The sequence below is a fragment of the Tamandua tetradactyla genome, chromosome 2, assembly GCF_023851605.1.
Source record: "Tamandua tetradactyla isolate mTamTet1 chromosome 2, mTamTet1.pri, whole genome shotgun sequence".
NCBI classification, from domain to species: domain Eukaryota; kingdom Metazoa; phylum Chordata; class Mammalia; order Pilosa; family Myrmecophagidae; genus Tamandua; species Tamandua tetradactyla.
This window is the reverse complement of record NC_135328.1, coordinates 43,329,566-43,346,020: the sequence shown is the minus strand read 5'-3', so window position 1 is coordinate 43,346,020 and position 16,455 is coordinate 43,329,566. Positions and strand designations below refer to the sequence as shown.

At 51.5% G+C, this 16,455-nt stretch overlaps 1 protein-coding gene across 1 annotated transcript in view; it reads right to left on the bottom strand.

Moving 5' to 3' along the window:
- LOC143656034 (prostaglandin G/H synthase 1-like) overlaps nt 1–7,695 on the bottom strand; it is a 43,360-nt gene extending 35,665 nt beyond the window's left edge. Inside the window, 5 exon segments of the mRNA XM_077127719.1 lie at nt 60–203; nt 406–546; nt 974–991; nt 994–1,077; nt 7,677–7,695. Of these exon segments, the coding sequence (XP_076983834.1) occupies nt 60–203; nt 406–546; nt 974–991; nt 994–1,077; nt 7,677–7,680 (391 nt within the window). The 5' untranslated portion in view covers nt 7,681–7,695.
- Nucleotides 7,696–16,455: the final 8,760 nt, after the last annotated feature.

Below are 16,455 nucleotides of genomic sequence, written 5' to 3'. Positions count from 1 at the left end.
AACTGTGACTCTCTTGTGACCCCCAGGCCCAGCCCCCAGCCCCATCCCATCTCCATTACCTTTGGTTCCCATGGGTGTGGGGCAGTCTTGGGGCACAGAGGGCAGGACACGAGTGTAATAGCTCACATTAGAGAAGGCCTCCCAGCTGACGTAGTCATGTGCAGAGTTGTAGGTAGGAGGGCTGGGGATAAGGTTGGAACGTGCTAAAGAGGGTAAAAATAATGTTAACAAGAGAGTTCCCCCAGTTACATCCCCTTCCCCCTCCCTTCGAGTTGGGACTTATCTTATTTGGCATCACAGAGTCTCCCCACCTCCCACCCTTATCAGATGTCAACAATCCTGAGCACTGGCAGGCCATCTTGTTCGGATGCTCCTCAGATTAGGGGGACCCTGCTCCTCACCCACCTGTCAGTACCAGGTGCATAAGCATGTCTCGGATGAAGGTGGCATTGACAAATTCCCAGAACCAGTGCCCATGCGTCAGCAGGAAGTGGAGGAAAGAGGGGCTGGGCTGCAGTGAAATCTGGAGCCAGTTCCAAAGTTCAGCTGCAAGGGCAGTGGCAGACACTCAGTCGGGTGCTGCAGACAGGACCAGTGGTAGCCAAAGTGGAAGGTGGGAACTGGGGATGAGGGTCAGAATGGAACAGGGTCATGCATATGGGATGGGGAAGAAGGCTGAGTCCTGGTGGATGACACAGCACAGACAGAACCAAAAATGAGAACAGGGAATAGGGTCAAGAAATGAGATCAGGGCTGGGCAGTGAAGACTCGCCACACAGCCCACGACCAGGGACAGAGGATGTGCCTGGGAGGGAGGGCTCATGAGGAGCCAGGTCTGACAGTGTCAGTATCAGGCAAGGAATGACAATGGGGCCATGGCCAGAGACAAGGACAGGGAGTGGGGGTCTGAGAGGAGGAGCCCATGGGGGTGGGAGGGGCCCAGGAGAGCAGTGGGGGCTGGAGGCCAGGACACGGATGGTGCAGTTGGGCGGGTGCAGTCACACTGATAGCGGTCAAGGCCGTAGCGAACACAGATACCCTGGTGCTGGCAGGGGTAGTAACAACAGGGGTTCACGGTGGGTGAGAAACGGGGATCAGAGACCACTCTTGGGTGATCCCGGATCCCTATCCTACCTCTGATAGGAAAATGGGGGACCAGAGGTGTGGATTCAAGTCTGAGCTCTGTCCTTCATCACTGAGTATCCCCTCTTTGGACTTCACTGTTGCCCCAAGGGCCCTCCCTGCTCCCCCTGCTATGAACATAAATTCCCCAAACCCTGCTGTTTCCAGGCTCTGCTCTATATCTCCAGCTTTGCCCAGATGAGGCCCCCAGGGGAAGTCCCCCTCCCTCCCTGCTGCCACCAGAGCAGGCAGGGGAGCAGTCCTGACCCCAGGCTATGACATCAAAGGCTGGGAAACTGCTGATAAGACAGTGAAACCACAGGCTTCTAGATCATTCATTTCCTACCAAGTCAGGGACCCGCAGCAAGGGCAGGGTTTGGGCAGTTCAAGAAGGGGCAAGGATGCCGAGAAGGTGTTCCCCCAGCCCAGCCCCCAAGCCCTGACTACCCCGACACCAGGGAAAGGAAGCTTCCCACCATCCCCCCACTTCTGCAAAAGGGACAGAACAGTAGGCGTCACCATGCACCCACCATGCAGAGAGGGACACCAAGGCTAGAAAAGAGGAAAGCCAGAGACGCCACCCAGCAAGTGCCGTCTCTCCACTTTCGCCCCACCCCCACAGACTCAGCAATCAAGCCCAAGGAAAGAAGTTTCCCAGAACCTCAGGACAAGGTGCGGGTTTGAGGTGGGTAGGGTGGCTCCATAGTCTGAACTGCCTCAGCTCGTAAGGGGCCCAGACTTGGATCCTGAGGAAGGTCAAGAATGAAGGAAAGAGGAGTACTGGAAGCTCTGGCATCAGCCCTCCTGCCTCCTGAAGATACCCCTCCAAACAGGAGGTCCCTTTTTGCATCTAACCCAGGTCTCACTGACCACAGCCATCTTGCTCAAATCTGCTCTGCTTCAGTGAATCTCCCAACACTAAAGTCAGAGACTCTTACAGCTCATTCAGGTCCACTTCCCAGGGCAGAGCCCTCGCACACTGCTCTGCTAGGGAAACAGAGGAGCAGAGCAGAGGCCCCTGCAGCCCCAGGACTACCGGGCTCTTGGCACAGAGCCAACGCCAGGCCCCCTCTGCCAACACACATATTTCCTTACCTGGGCTCAGAGCCAATATTACAGGGAATGTTACTCTCTGTGCGGCTGATGGGAGTCAAGAGGGTAGTGATAGGGGGCAGCAGGCAGGGGCAAAACATTCCGCCACCTCAGGGGCCTGTGATCTGAGGACACGAGCTCAGGCAAGGCTTGACCCCCGGTCTCAGCCTCCTCACGCTACAGTCTGGGCGCGGCCTGGGCAGAAGGGCGCCCCCGGCCCCCACCTCAGAGAAGGCCCCAGCACCACACCTCAGCACACAAACAGCACGAATAATGCAAAGAGTTTTGCTTAAACTCTGGTGACTCCCCATGGCCCCACAATGGGCATGTTTGTGGCCCTGGCAGGGGCGACACAGGGAGGGGTCAGCGGGAAAAAGCTGGACATAGAGGCCTTATCAGGCTGACACAGGCGGACCTGGCAGCCAGGACGCAGGCAAGGGCCCTGGCAGGACCCCAAGCTCACTCTCCCACAGGCCCAGAAATGCCCGCTGAGCCTCAGGGTCATTCCCCCACCACCCCTCTGCCGGCAGGAATCTGGTCCCTCAACAGAGTGATTCCTCACCCCTGCCCAAGCTCTCCTCATTCGATTCCTCCTGCTCTCAGCACTCTGCTCACCTGCCTAATTCACCTGCCCAGGAGACCTTAGAGCTCCCAATTTGGTACATGAAGCCCTTTATCACCAATCAAATGGCACAGGGGCGAAGGTCCCATCCTTTCTCTGGGCTCAGTTTCACAACTTACACAGAAGGGGGTCTCAAAAGGTCCTTCCAGCTCAAGCATTCAATAGCAGCCCCCTCTCTTAGTCCCAAAGCCGCAAGGGCTTCATCCTTTGCCCAGCTGTTGTACCTCCCTAATCAATTTCCTCCAAACCTACCTGCCCCTCTCCATCGAACCCATGCCTTGCCCCCACCAGGAAACCTCTCCTAAGTATCCACACTCCTGCTCCTGTCGCTCCTCCTCTCCCTGGCTCTGGGTTCCAAAGCATCCTGCTCTTCTCCATCATCAACTCCCGAGACAAAGGGCCACACCTTCCCCATCCTTCTCCTCCCCCTAACATGGGCTGTTGACAAAGCTGGGTTTCAGCCCAGGTCCGGAGAAATCCAGCTGCTAGGGGCTCCAGATGTGGTGTCCAGAAGTCAACAAATATATTGAATTAATAAAATGAAGTGAGGAAACTGGTCAATCCCAGCTTGGCTAAAGAGACTCTCATCTTCTCAGCTCTCAGCAGCTTGCTCTGAAGTCCAGCTTGAAGCCCTCCTGCTGTAAGTCTAGAGTCCTGCCCTAGCAGGAGCAGAGGTGGACAGTCCAGACACTGAAACTCCTGCCCGCATCCTTCTCCTGCCACAAACAGTAATGTATGCAGGAGTAATGTATGCTCCTCCCTCCCAGACTGGCTGTCCAGCCTTCCCTCCTTCCTCCTTCACATTTTTCCCATAAATAACAGCTGCCCCAGGGCAGGAAGAGTTCTCCCCAGCAAGAGGCCAGCTGCCACTGTGGCCCCAGGGGTGCCAGGTGGGCAGAGAGGAGAGTAGGTCCGCTTCCCGTGGGATGAGCTCCACCATGGCTGGATTCTACAGCTGGACCCAGGAAGCCAGGGTTTTAACTGGCCTAGTCCATGACCTCACATACCCAGCACTCATTTCTCTTCCCAGCACTCACCAAGCAGGGGTGAGTGGGCTAGAATCCCCATCACACAGATGAAGACTGTGTGGCTCAGAGAAGGTAAGAGACTTGCCCAAGCCCCACTGCTTCAAAGTTGCAGAGCCAAAATTTGGAGCCTCTTCTCTTTGAAACCCTGTCTTGGATTCAGGAAAGGGAAAGTTGCCTTGGCTCACAGGCTAGGAACAACCCAAGGTGAGGTAGCGCCATCACCCTTCCTTAAAGGTGAACCTGAAAATCCTGAATGAATAAAGTCAGTACTCCAGGGGGATCCCATCCCCTGCCACAACCAGAGCCCTGTGAGCTATTCACACAGGGAGGTCTTCCTTCAGTCTAATCTAAATCCTGCATGCTTTCACATCAGCCCAGTTCTGTGGTCTATGGAGGACACCCCTGTATAATAAACCCCCAGGGGAGAGAACTGGGGAGATAGAGGAATTGTCCGATTCATCTTAAGTCCCAGCACCCAGCACAGGGCTAAGTACTAAGTAGGTGCTCAGGAAAGATGTATCAGCGCTGCTCCTGACTGGCTGTGTGTCCTTGGACAAATCCCTTCCTGGCTCCAGGGCTCCGTGAATAAAGCAGATGGACTCTAAGGAGGCCCCCTGCTCTGACAAGTACCCCCTACTTGTTCTCTACTCAGGATGGAGCCAGTCCATCCTTCTCCACTATTCGCATCAATATGATTGCCCCCACCACATCAGTAGAGAATGTACAACTCTCTCTCACTAAGCCCTTGACAACCCAGAGGTGGGGGTGACCAGCATGCCCAGGCCACATGAGGGGAATGGGCCCAGAGGCCAACAGCTGGCCCACGTTCACCCAGACAAGGACCCTCCTGGACTGCCTGGCTCCAGAACCCTTTCCAAGGATTTGGACCACTTCTCCCTCACCCAGCCCAAGAATCATGGCTCCACGCTCAGGGCTGAGCGTGACCAGGGGTGGGGCGCAGTGGGGGAACACCAAATCCTCCAGGATGCGGAGGTGGCAGGCTGTGAGCGGGTGCATCAAAGAGGCTGGACTGATATCCCCTAAGAATAACACTTAGAGAAAGTCCAGGAGCCTGGCATTTGAAAGCACAAAAACGGCCCTAACTAACCAGGCCTGGGACCCCAGCCCCTACAGGTCAGCAGCCAGAGGCCAGGCACTGCCGCACCAGGCCTGGACAGCTAGGCCCAGCAGCTGAAAGAGCTCCCTTGAAAAGGAAGGCTCCTCCCAGCCTGCAGTTCCAGCTGATGCTGGAGATAGGAGCAGAAAGGACTTGGCACAGGCTGAATTCTCTACACCCACCCTATGTGCCAGGGTAAACTGGCCTGGGGCCCCTCCACTTGGCATGGAGCCGTGTGCCTCCAGGTCATTTCCAGGTCATGCTCTACCCTAGCCAGGAGATGGTGCTAAACCATTTACCAGGGCTGGAGGGGGTGATCCTGGGCATCAAGAGTCCCCTGCACAGCCTTGCCCTCCAAGCTGGGCTCTATCTCCTCCCCAACAAGAGAAGCAGAGTCTGATGACTCTGCCGCCCTCATCTCTTGGGGATCCCCCCTCACTGCCCCGCTGGGGACTAAACACAGGCTGTGGCTTCCTGGGGCAGATACCCAAGCAGCTTGGGCCCCAGTTTACTCATAGCCTTGGAAGTAGAGAGAAACCCAAATCTTGACCCTGTACCCCATTTGTCTTGCCATCTGCTCTTCCTTAGACCCCTACAGCAGCCTCATGACTGGTTTCCAGGCCTCAGTCTCACCCCCTAAGCCATCCACCCAACTCCACACTTCTGCTCACAATTTCCCTTCTCAGGCCTGTGTCTAAGCAGCCCTCCCTGCATTCAAAGGCCCTTGTTACCCAGCACCAGCCTCAGGTCTTACTGCTCTCTATGCTCGTTTCCCTCCTGTTGTTCAGAACTCTGTGCCTCTGCTCATGCCACTGCTTCTACTAGAAAGACCCTTCTCCCGGCGCCCCCACCTCCTGCGGCATCCAGTTCCTGTATCCCCATCTCCGCAAAGTCTCCCCCACTCCTCACACAGAGAGGTGGTCGCTCCCTTCCCTGAAGGCCACAACCCCCCTTGCTTCCTTCAGCTATGGTCCCGATCCCCTTGGATGACACTCTGGTGGCATTTCTCTCCCCCCTATTAGACTGTGAGCTCCTCCCCACTCCGTATCTCCAGGGTCCAGTCAGTCTGACATCGAGCGAGCCCTCAGGAATGTTTATGGAGTGAGAAAACAATTTTGTTTAAACATTTACAATACACAAGCATGTAGAAAAGGCAACAAACAAAATGGAACAGATCGTGGCTCATTGGTTGTTAGTGAGCAGTCATGGGAACACGGACGGGTGGGCCCTCTGTACCCTGGGGCCTGGATGGGGACAGATGGAGCCTCAGAGGAAGTGCTGGGCTGATCAGGAGGCTGACAAGATGGATCACTGGGACAGCCCCAGCTCTGCCACCCACTCTGTCGAGCCTTTGACAAGTGGGCTCAACTCTCTACACCTTCTGCAGAATGGGTCTAATACATCTCCCTGGCAGGGATATGGTGGGTACCAAAGAAGTGGATGCCCATAGCTGTGCTCTGAAAACTGGTAAATACTGACCGTATAAGTCTTCCTCATCTTCTTTCTAAACCTATACCTGGAACAACTTCTATTCCCTCCACCAATTGCCACCCGTTCAAACCCTCTCCTCCAGGAAGCCTGGTTTGATTTGCAATTCACATGGGTAGCTTTCCTCTCTCCTCCAGAGCATCAAATCCCCTAGAACATTACAGCAGAAAGCTCAGATGCCCTCTCCCCACTCCTGCACCCTCACCCTCATCTTACAGATGGGAAATGGAGGCCCAGGTCACACAGCTGGGTGATGGTAGAGGCTCTGTCCAGACTGCCCCCTCCACCACTCCCACCCCATCCCACCCCACACACAGAAGCGAGCTGGGGAGGGAGGCAGACTGAGCAAGGAGCTGAATCCCATCACCTGGAATTTCACACATGTGGATGGGCAGGGAGGGAATGGGTGGGATTTCACAATTCTGACTTTCTCCATCATCCTGAAGATGATGAAAACTAAAGGGGCCCAGGGTCCATAGAGGGGGGAGGGAGCAAACTCTCCGAGCTCCCAGTGGAAAGATTTTGCAAAGTGTTCGGGGTAAGATAGATCCTGATTCAAGTCCTGCCCCTATCATGCACTGTGTGGGTTTATGGACATCACCTATTCATCTGAGCCTCAGTTTCCTCATCTGCCCAATGGGGCACTCACGGGCAAGGATTAAACTTCAGGGAAGCAGTCTAGCGCTCTAAATGTATTTCCACCTCTCTTCTTCCCAGAAAGGCTGCTGTACTGGAGGTACTCACCAAAGACCTGCACTGAAGCTGGGAATCAGAATGGGGCCACAAAAAGTGAGAGGTCAGAGAAGGAGAACTCAGACAGCTTTTACCCCTGCGCCTCCCACTTCCTCTCAGGTCCACATAAGGAAACAGTGGAGGTGTTGGGGACTGAGGCAGCTTGACAGCTGGGCACCCAGGAGAAGTGACACGGCTGGAGAGGGGCTGTGCCTTCTCTCCAAGCTGGCATGAGATCCTAATCTGTCCTTCCCCCTCCCAAAAAGCAACGCAGTAGAACCTTACCCAAGGCCTCGCCTCCAGTCTTCAGAGAACCCCCATCCCTCCAACAGACTCAGCCCCTTCTCCCCACACTCCACTCCCCAGGCGTCTCCAGCAGAAAGGGGAGGCTGGGCTCGCTGGTGGGGAAAGGAAAATGAAACCAAGAGGTATGGGGTTAGGAGCTTCCTGAGGGCAGGGAGGGGTCGCCTACCTGGCATGGGCACCCCCGGGGCCACGAGCAGGACTGGTGGCGGCAGCAGCAGGAGCAGCGGGAACCTGAGCTAGAGACTCTGCCCTGCAAAGGAAAAAAGATGAGGGACTGAGCCTGGCATTCAAGGCTCTGCCAAAGCGGGGTAAGGATTCCTGGGTGCGCTGTAGGGCACCGGGCCGGACTCAAGGCTCGTGGTGCAGGGGCGGCTGGGGTGGTGCACACAGACTGCAGACTCCTGGGCTGTGTCTCTAGCACTTCCTAGGATGTTTGGCCCAGCCGGCCCGCCCCCTTTCCACCCATCTGCATGCTCCAGCCCCATCCCTCCCTCCAGCTATCCCCTCGGCCACCACCCACTTCCTTTGTACCCATCCCAGCCAAGACATTTTATTAATTATTGCCTGATTAATGCTAAGGAGATTATTCTCCCGAAATCCTTGAGGCTCCTAATCTTTTAAAAGCCCGGTGGGGCCGTAATTGTGTCCATCTGGCAGATAGGAAACTGAGCTCAGAGAATTGATGCACAGGCTGAGGTCTCCCAGGGCTTAGGGTCAGAACTGAGAGTACCCCAGGCCGGAACTGGCTGGTCTGAACCACAGTCCTTGCTGCTCCCCTCTGCCTATGTCCCAAGAAAAGGGGCTAGAAAAGGGGGCAGACCAGTCTGGTCTGTATGTAGTTTCCTACAGACAGTTCCAACAGGGAGAACGTACTTCCTCCATGGGCTAGACCGGTCCTCTGAAGCCACAGATCTCTTCGTGAGCTTCTACAGCCAGAAATTAAAAGCATGGTCTCCAAGTCAGGGAGACAGGAATTCAGATCCAGACTCCACAACTTTCTGGCTGTGTCACCTTGGACAAAGTACTCACCCTCTCCTGTCCTCAGTATTGTCATCTATCAAATGGGAATAATGATAAGAACCACCCCAAAGGGTTGTCGTGAGATTCAATGGGATAATGCACCCAAAACTCTAGGTGCAGTACCTCGCACATAGAAAGTACTCAATGGTCAGAAGGGTTTTTTTCCCCCAAAGATTCCAGGTGTTGTGTCAGTGACCCAGCTGGAGTCACATTTGCAGGCCAACTTTTACAATCCCAGCATCTAGCTCCTCTTTTAAAACTGTGGAAATTGAGCCTAGAACAAGGAAGGGATGGGCCCAAGGTCACACAGACTGTCCTGGTCCCCACACCCGGAGGCCCTCTCCCTCAGTTGCCCCACCACACCTAGCCACCCTGTGGTCTGGCAGGAGGCTCAGAGGTGCTTGTGCAGCTCCAGGCATCCCCTGGTAAGAGACAGAAACCAACCCACGTGGGGAAAGTGAGGCCTGCTACCTGGTCCCTCCTTCTTCCACATCTGAGCTGTCCTCATGCTCCAATGGGCAAAAGTCAGCTTCCCCAAGGAGACAGAAGCAAGCCAGGGCAGAAACGGGGGAAGGGTGGGGTGGGTAGAGGGCCTGGGGCCCTGGAGATGCTGAGATGGAGTCCAGCCCTCCCCACCACCTCAGATCCACAGTCCTCTGGCAGCTACCCTGATAGAACAAAGAGTCGTGAGTCTGGGGTTATCAGCAAAAGAGATGGGGTCAGGGTGGGAATTTGGGGGTCTATTCACCCAGAGAAAAGGGGTTTTTCAGGCCATAAATATAAAGGGGCTTGAACTGTGCTCCATGTTCTACTCCCAGGCTCTCCCTACCTTCAGGCCCTGGGCCCAGCGGTTACCATGCCTGTACCTCCTACCAGCTCCTTTCTACCAGGCCACACACCCATACTCAGAAGAGAAAACACTGTGTAGTGCTGACGTCGGGGGAAGCGAGAGAGGGAGGAAGCCTTAATCCGGGAGTCAAGAGAACTGAATTCAAATCTCAGGTTCTATGGTATGACCTCAGACAAACCTCTCGACTCCTCTGGGCCTCTGTGTCCCCATTGGAACAATAAAAACTTAAAGGCAGATGGTCTTTGAGGACAGGTCCGTTCCAGCCTGCAGTGATTGGACCCTCACTGTGGCCAGGCTCTGTGACCAGCACTGGAGATCTTGAGATGGATGCAGTGAAGGAGAGGCCAGAAGTCAAGGTAGCAGAAAGGATGCCAGTACAATCCCCAAGGGACAGGGCTTGGCCCAAGAGGGCAGGGTAAGGGGAGGGGGAGGAAGCAGAGATGAGATCAATCTTGGTAGAAGTACCAGTATTTGGCAACTGATTGGCACTGATTGTGCTTCCGTGAGAGAAAGATATTGAGAGGACACTAGGTTGCTGCCTAGTAATCAGAGAAGTGGATTAGTGGAGTTCAGATTTGGACTTGCCATGTTCAGGCAACCTCAGGGAAGGGGTCCAACATGCAACTGTGTATGCAGGGGAGAGGTCCAAGCTAGCTTTGCCCCATCCCTGGGACAGGGACACAGCTAAAGGTCACTTTTCCCTGCCCCTCTTCTCTGAAGTCTACAGTCTAAATGTCTATGAGATTTGCTAATCCTCAGGACGGTGAATTCCACTCAAGGGGCAAGGCCTAGCTCATATGTCCCCTGGGAAGTCTCCTGTGACATGTTGTCCATTCTTCCCTCCTCTAAGGAAACCCCTGTGCCCTACCTAGTTCATAGCAAGTGGCACACTGTGTTGCGTTGTCGCTCTCTCTCCCTTATTGTACTGCGAGCATCTTGATCAGTCTTGTATCTCCAGGGCCGAGCACAGGATTTGAAATATAGAAGATGTTCAACAAATGTTAGTCAGTTGAATAAAGAAATGAATGGGTCTATGTGAAGTATTCAATGGAGGAAAAAACTTAAACCTTCTGTAAGGAAGTGACAGTCCAGGGACGACCTCATCAAGGTGTCTGCCAAGTCATCCACCTGCTGTGACGACCACTAAGAACGTCAGTGCCCTCCAACTGGGTCCATTGACCAGCACCCCCAATACTCCAACAGGTCCAGCTCCATCCCAGGCCCCAAACCTCTCCCAGATAATGTGGCAAGGACCCCCTTCCCCTATACTCCACTGATGTCATGACTGGGATGTCTCTCTCTGCACACTCCAATCTCCACTTTACATACACCAATCGCATATCCTCCTGCCCACTCTCTCTGAGGCCCCAGACGAGTCCTGGATTTTAATGCCTGTGGACACATCTCACCCCTGCTGACACATCTCACTCACCCCACCCATTCTTTGGAAATCCACAACTAACTCTCACCTGAATCATGAATGATTCCCACCTTTCGGGCAGCTTCAGGGCCTGACAGGAAAACTCTGGAATCAACCCAACATCTCTTCAGATCTCAGTCCCCTTACCAGGTCTTACTGTGAACTTAGGCAGCCAGCTGCTCTCCTTGGACCTTAGTTTCCCAATTTACTAAGAAAAATTTTTAGTTTCTCCATCGGTAAATTCTTGCAAGAGTTATTCTGAGAATGATATAAGATGGTCTATGGAAGCATGCCCAACATCTAGTAGGAGTTCAATGTTTTCTTTACCTGCCCTCCTTCCCACCTCGTACTCAAGCAGCAAGGTTTCATGCAAAATTCTGCTTCCCTCCTCTTTACCTACCCAGTGCCAGGCTGGTGTTGGGCATTGTAGGTAATATTTACAATTGCTAATATTTCTTAAATACCTTCTATGTGCCTGGCAGAGCGCTGTTTTACATGCACTATCACAACCCTATGAAGTCAGTATTGTCACCTCCTATTTACAGAATGTTCTAGTTTGCTAGCTGCCAGAATGCAATATACCAGAAATGGAATGGTTTTTACCAAGGGGTATTTAATGAGTTGCTAGTTTACAGTTCTAAGGCTGAGAAAATGTCCCAATTAAAACAAGTCTATAGAAATGTCCAATCAAAGGCATCCAGAGAAAGATACCTTGGCTCAAGAAGGTCGATGAAGTTGAGGGTTTCTCTCTCAAGTGAGAAGGCACATGGTGAACACAGTCAGGGCTTCTCTCTCGGCTGGAAGGGCACATGGCAAACATGGCATCATCTGCTAGCTTTGTTTCCTGGCTTCCTGTTTCATGAAGCTCCCTGGGAGGCGTTTTCTTTCTTCATCTCCAAAGGTTGCTGGCTCGTGGACTCTCTGCATCTAATGGCTACATCGTTCTGCTCTCTCTGAATCTCTCATTCTCCAAAATATTTCCTCTTTTATAGGACTCCAATAAACCAATCAAGACCCACCTCAAATGGGTGAGGACATGTCATCCCCTAATCCAGTTTAACAACCATTCTTGACTAAATCACATCATCCAGGGAGATGATCTCATTAGTTTCAAACATACAGTATTGAATAGAGATTATTCTACTGTTATGAAATGGAATTTATGTTAAAGCATGGCTTTTCTTAGGGCATGCTTCCTTTCTAACCAGCACACAGAGAAAGAAACTGAGGCCCAGAAAGCTGAAGTAACTTGCCCAAAGTTGCATAACTAGTAGGGGGTAGGTTTTGAGGCCCAACCTTTGCTCAGTAATGCCAGGGGCCACAGACCTAAGCCCCAGCCCAGCCGGTGTTTGGAGTTAAGAGGGAACACAAATGCACTGTTGGTTGGTGGCCAACTGTGAGGAGCTGGGGGCCCAATTTATACAATCTGATTCAGCTGAGTAGCTAAAAACTGAGTCACAAAATATTTTCACTTCCCTTTCCCAGTGAAATACTTACAATAGCTCCAAGAGGAAGGTATCATCATTCCCACTATGCAAAAGAGGAAACTGAGGCTCAAAGATTTCCCTAATCATACAGAAAGTAGTAGTTGTGCTGATGATAATAATAATAATAATAACAATAACCACTTCTGGGGAACTTACCATGTGGCAGGCATTATGCTAAGGGCTTTTGGTGCATTCATCTCCTTTATACCTTATAACAGCCACACAAGACATGTTTTTTTCTTGTCCCCATCTCTGCAAACAGGAAAACTGACTGATTTCTAAAAAAGTCACAGGCTAGTAGGTGGCAGAGCTGAGATTTGAACCCCAATCTGTTTCATTTCAACATCTACAAGCTTAAACTCCCTGCTACATCCCATCCCTGACTCATGTGAGTCCCAAATCCTGAATCTTTAAAACAAACACCAAAATCCTGGCAGGAGTGGACCAAGAAGGCAGATAAACAGGCAGGACATTGGCAAGTGGAGAGTCTCCAAACCCATCGCGGAAGTTTCCACTGCAGGGTCCCCTGCCTACACGCTTTCCACTAGGCAGCCGGCGCCACCGGATCAGCACAGGACGGCCAGGCGATCACAGCACTGGCTTCCTTCCTGGTCTTCCCCACCTTCAGCATAATCTGCTGAGCTCCTGAGACTGGGAGCACAGCTGCCTGCGGCCGAGGAGCTGGGGAAAACCATAGTTACTCACGCCGTCGCTAGGGCTTAAATGTCCACCCCCCTCCCCCTCTCTGTGTGTGAATTTCCCTCCTAATTCTGTTTAGAACCCTTCATATGCCTGCTGTCTAGCCTTCAACGGCCTTCATTTGCTGAGCAGAGGGTTGTTATGGAAAGAGGTCCGGAATGGGGACCCAGAAGGTTTAATTTCTGACAACATTACTTACCTGAATTGGCCTTTGGCAAATTCCTCTTGTATAAGATACCTGGAAAGAGTTTTAAGGGAGAATAGGCACAGGCAAGCACTAGTCTAGTGTATCAGGAATGCATTTGGCTGCATTTAAGAAAAAGCTCCAAACACAGAGGCTTAACAAAACAACGGAGGGAGAAGGGACATTCTTTTTCTGAAACAAGAAGCCCAAAGGTAAGCAGCGAACGCCTGGTGCAGCTGCTTCATAATGCCGTCAGGAGCTCAGGTTCTTTCCATCTTTCTGCTAAGTCATCCTCAGAATGAGTTGCATCCTTGTGCTTAGCACCTCGTGCCCACATCCCAGGCAGGAATAAAGAAGAAAGTGAAGAGGCAACACCAGACTTACATTTCTTTCACCCGCCTGTATCACGTGACCTCACTTGGCTATAAGGAGGCTGGAAATTTTGGTTTTCAGAATGGGCAGGCAAGGGACTGGAAGTTGAAATGGAGAGTGGGTCAATCCATCTCCAGTATCTGTCAGACTCCAGATAGAGTCTTTCTAGTATGAACTGTGGTTTAGCTGCCTCAGAGGACCCAGAAATGAGTAGGTGCTGCAGACTCCAAAAGTGAGCAGACACTCCTGTCCCTGGGTAGAGTCTGGGAATTACAGGACCACAGTGGATCAGAACCAGGAGCTCACCAAGAGATGGCCCAGTCTGGCCCCCATCAGGTGACAGGTATGGAATCTGAGACTAAATGCAAGGCAAGGAGCTGCCCAAGGTTCTGCAGCTGGAGACTCTGAGGCTCAGGCCCAAGATCTTTTCTGTGTGTCCCATGGCTTTTTGGAAAATAGCCAACCTTGCAATAAAGTCACATAAGAAACAGTTGTGCCTCAATGCAAGGGCACTTCAGCCTTTGAAAATCTGCATGCGACAAACTACAAATTAAGGGGGCAAGAATTCACATTTCTAAATGACTCTTCAGCTCTCAGGCAAGGGCCCTTCAAAGTCCATTTTTCTGAGCCTTTCAAAGAGAACTGGACTGACTCATCATTCACATGGAATGTGTGTTCCTGCTTTAACACCTTGCTAATAACTCACAGTCATTCAGCCATATAAGTTTACAAAAACATTTTCACTTACATTGTCTTCTCCTCTGATCCACACAGCAACTTCTTGATGTCAGTTTTTTTCAGCCCCAGAATAAAAGTCAGGATTCTTTCCATTACAAGTGTCAGACATCCAATTACAACTGGTTTTGGCAAAACGAGGGAAAAGTATTGGTTCCTAAGCTGAAAATTCATGATCATGTATGGCTGGATCCAGGCATCAGATTAATTCTTTCTCTCCCTCTTCCTCCCCCTCCCTCCTTCTTTTCCTCTCACCAGCTCTCCCTCTTTCTCTCTTTCCCCCTCCCTCCCTCCCTCCCTTCCTCTCTCTTTCCCTTGCACCTTCTCTCTTCCTTTCTCTCTCAATCTCAATCTCTTGATCTCAATCTCTGATCCCTCTTCCTCTTTTCGGCCCCATTCTTAGGTATGTTCTCCCTAAGTGACATTACAAAGATCTCAGGCAGCTCCAGGCTCGCACTGTCCCAGCGTCCCACTACTATGGAAAAAGGGAATGCCTCTTTCTTGGAGCATCCATGTTCCTGGGACACTTCTGACTTCTCTGCCTTAGCTCATGTGCCCAGGCCTGAACCAACCTCCGTGACCAGGAAGATTGAATATCCTGGTTCTGATTGGCCAGTCCTAGGCCACGTGCTCACATGAACTAGGAGAGGCAGAGGATGTTCCTCCAAAGAAACCCAAGTGCTGTTATCTAAAGCAGAGGGAAGGGATGAGAGCTGGCAGAAGCAGCAGCATCTACCAGAGTTCCATTTTTCTATTTGACAGAAGAGGAAGCCAGGGCTCAGAGATGGGAAGTGGCTGCATGAAGCCTCAGAGCTGAAAGTTAAGGAACCTTTCTGGTCTCTGGCCCTGGACCTGGGTGAAGAGAAGAGAGAAGAGCAATGTTTGAGTATAGCCTGATTAGAACCTCCCAGGGAATTTTCCTCAAAACCTCCCTGAGAGGGAGAGAGGGTTTGCAGGGAAAAGGGCTTGGAGGGCTGCTGGAAGCCTAAACTGCCTCCCCTTTGCATCTCCTGTCATTTGCTTTGGCAAGAAATGATGCCCATGTTTCTTGAGCCATCGAGGCCTGCCAGACACTGCTGGGACTTCACATTCATCATCTCTCCAGCCATTTTTTTCAGAGGGGGAAGCTGGGCGTAGAGGGTGAGGTGGCTTGTCCAAGGTCACATGAGCTAAGAACAGCAGGGCCAAGACTCAGTCCAGATCTGGGATGACTCCAAACCCTCTTCCCTTGAATGATTTCTCCATGGGATGCTATTGACACTTTGTGTAAGACTGCCCCACACAGGGCAGGAAATTTAGTTGACTAATAATGGATTCAGTCATGACAACAACCAAAAACTGTCCCCTTGCATTTCCAATCCCATCCCCTACCCCCCAGGGCCTGACATAAAGAAAGAACTTAATAAATGTTTGAATGGATGAATGAAACACTCTGGAATCAAAGAGGACCAGGTTAAAATCCCAGCTTTACCATTTACTAGTTATATGACCTTGAGCAAGTTACTTAACACCTCTGTGCTTCAGTTTCCCCATCTGCAAAGTGGGGGTGATAGCAGTATCATCTTCATAGGATTGTTATGAGGATTAAATTAGTTGACATTGGTAAAATGCTTTCCTAAGCATTGCCAGATGTTTAAAAAACACTGCATCAGTGTTTGTTAAATAAATGAGCAAATGAATGAATGGCTATCACATATATGTAAATGATACATACACACCTATGTGCATATTCATATATATACATATGTATAAATATAATCAGGAGCATGCAGTTTACAAACACTTTCATATTTGCTGTCATAGTTAGGGACATGTGTCAACTTGGCCAAGTTGTGGTACCTGTTTATCTGATTGGGCAACTGCTGGCCTGTCTGTTGCAATGAGGACATTTCATAGGATTAGGTCATGATCATGTCAGCTGCATCCACAGCTGATTCCATTTGTAATCAGCCAAAGGGGAGTGTCTTCTACAATTAGTGATGCTAAATCTAATCACCGGGAGCCTTTTAAGGAGGATTCAGAGGAGACAGGTCCCATTCCTGCTTTGGCTGGTGAGCCTCTCTTGTGGAGTTCATCCAGACCATCCATCAGAGTCGTCGACTTCACAGCCTGCCTTGTGGATTTTGGACTCTGTGTCCCTGTGGTCATGTGAGACACTTTTATAAATTTTATATTTGCAAG